Source organism: Engystomops pustulosus, chromosome 4 (genome assembly GCF_040894005.1).
Source record: "Engystomops pustulosus chromosome 4, aEngPut4.maternal, whole genome shotgun sequence".
Taxonomy (NCBI): domain Eukaryota; kingdom Metazoa; phylum Chordata; class Amphibia; order Anura; family Leptodactylidae; genus Engystomops; species Engystomops pustulosus.
Genome location: NC_092414.1, coordinates 223,035,944 through 223,038,313, shown reverse-complemented (window position 1 = coordinate 223,038,313; position 2,370 = coordinate 223,035,944). Strand labels below are relative to the sequence as shown.

General features: G+C 38.4%; 1 protein-coding gene across 1 annotated transcript; it reads right to left on the bottom strand.

Annotated features, from left to right (window-relative positions):
• Positions 1-448: 448 nt before the first annotated feature.
• Positions 449-1,396, bottom strand: LOC140128763 (olfactory receptor 11L1-like). The gene has a single exon (XM_072150464.1). The coding sequence runs from the start codon at positions 1,394-1,396 to the stop codon at positions 449-451; it is 948 nt and encodes a 315-aa protein (XP_072006565.1).
• Positions 1,397-2,370: the final 974 nt, after the last annotated feature.

Genomic DNA, 2,370 nt, shown 5'->3' with positions numbered 1-2,370 from the left:
TGCACAACTGGGGCGGGGCACTAGGCCAGTAACCTTGTCTGGCATGTGGATGTTTTCTTTACTTGCTATTTTTTATTATTAAAGGCAGTCCCCAGGTCACATACAATATAGGCTCTGTAGAATTGTTCTTAAGTTGAATTGGTATGCAAGTCGGAACTGTATACTTCATAATTGTAACTCCAGTCAAACTTTATATTTCTTTCTTTGACAATTGGATTTATAAAAATGTTGGGTTGTTATAAGAACCAGGAAAACCAATAAATCTTAATTACAGATGCCCCTGATAACTGTTATAGATGTTTATTGTAGCCTAAGGCTAAAGTACAGTAAATTACCAACATCCAGAGGTCCATTTGTAACTAGGGGTCGTTTGTAAGTTGGGTGTTCTTAAGTAGGGGACCGCCTGTATATAATTATCTATATTTGATAGACAAGGGTGATAGAACCTTCAAACTAATTTGAATATGGTTGAATACACTTTGTTTATCATCAGCTTTCTGAACGCTTGCTTAATGTCCCTGTTACTCAGACTGTATATTATGGGGTTCAAAATGGGAGTGACAACTGTATAGAACAGGGAGAGGATTTTTTTTATACCTTCTGTATTCGGAAATAAGTAGATACAAATAATTGTCCCATAATATATACAGACCACAGCCAGGTGGGAGCTGCAGGTGGAGAAGGTCTTCTGCCTCCCGGTCACAGACGGAATCTTTAGGATAGTGAAGATAATATACACATAAGAGACAATAATTACAGTAAATGGGCAGAGCACTATAGGTATAACCATAATCATGGTTTCAATTTTGAGCAATGAAGTATCTGAGCAGGAAAGTTGTAATGTCGGATCTAAATCGCAGAAGAAATGGTCAATGGTGTTGGGTCCACAGAACTGATATTGACTCATTGTAATGGAAAACATCAAAATCATGAAAAAAATTATCAACCATATCAAGAAAATGGATTTTACACAGAAGGGAATGTCAATAATTGAGGTGTAGTGTAGAGGGTTACAGATGGCCTGATACCGGTCGTAGGACAACACAGTCAGGAGAAGACATTCCAAGGCCTCTGTGGCCGTGAATGAATAAAATTGTATCAAACATCCTACGAAAGACATGGAACTTCCTTCATGCAGCATTATGTGGAGCATGTTGGGTACGATGATGGTGCAGAGGAGGATATCGGAGAAGGAGAGTTGTGTGAGGAAGAAGTACATGGGAGAGTGGAGGGATCTGCTGGAGGACACCACCACAATGATCAGGAGGTTTCCACACATGGTCACACAGTAGATGAGCAGCAGCAGAAGAAAGAAAGTTCTTAAATACTCTATGTTTTGAAATCCCAAGAGAAATATTTCTGTCACCAGACTAATATTATCAGAATGCACATTCATAGTCCTGGCGTATGACCTAGATTCAGAAGTCTAAGTTCATCGCATTGGATTTTAAACTGAACCCACTGGAATATTTTTTTTTCGCTCTCCTCACTTCAGTTTTATAATCCAAACGCTAAAAATTCCATGAAGTAGGACAGAGGAATGACATGAGCGGACTAGTTTGCACCCACAAGAAATGCTTAGTCAAGAAAACTTTGAAAACTTCTACTGCCGGTCAATATCTGTACCAACTGAAAATGATAAAATCAGGTCATCTTTAATTTGAGAAAACCCATGCATCAGCACATCTTTCACCTTAAAAATAAAACATTTGCTTAGTTTTGATGTATATCAAATTATACTATATAACTTTATTATTTTTCCCTCTATGTTTTTTTAACAGATTTATAATAATAATAATAATAATAATAATAATAATAAATATATTCAACTACCGTATATACTTGAGTATAAGCCGACCCGAGTATAAGCCGAGACCCCTAATTTCAACACAAAAAACTGGGAATACCTATTGACTCGAGTATAAGCCGAGGGTGGGAAATGCATTGGTTACAGCCTCCCAGTATATAGTCTGCCAGCCCCTGTAGCATACAGCCTGCCCAGCCCCTGTAGTAGGAAAAAAAATAACACTGTACTCATCTTTCCGACGTCCCCCATAGGTCCTCTTCTGTCTCAGACTGTCTCAGACAGAAGAGGACCTATGGGTGACGTCAGAAACGTGAGTTTTGTCTTTATGTTTTAGTTGACTCGAGTATGAGCCGAGTTAGGGTTTTTGAGCACAAATTTTGTGCTGAAAAACTAGGCTTATACTCGAGTATATAAGGTAATTATATTTCCTGTATTACCGTATATAAGTATAAGCTGAGACCCCTAATCTTAACCCAAAAAAACTGGAAAACCTATTGACTCGACTACAAGCCGAGATTGGGAAATGCATTGGTCACAGCCCCAGTATATAGCCAGCCAGCCAC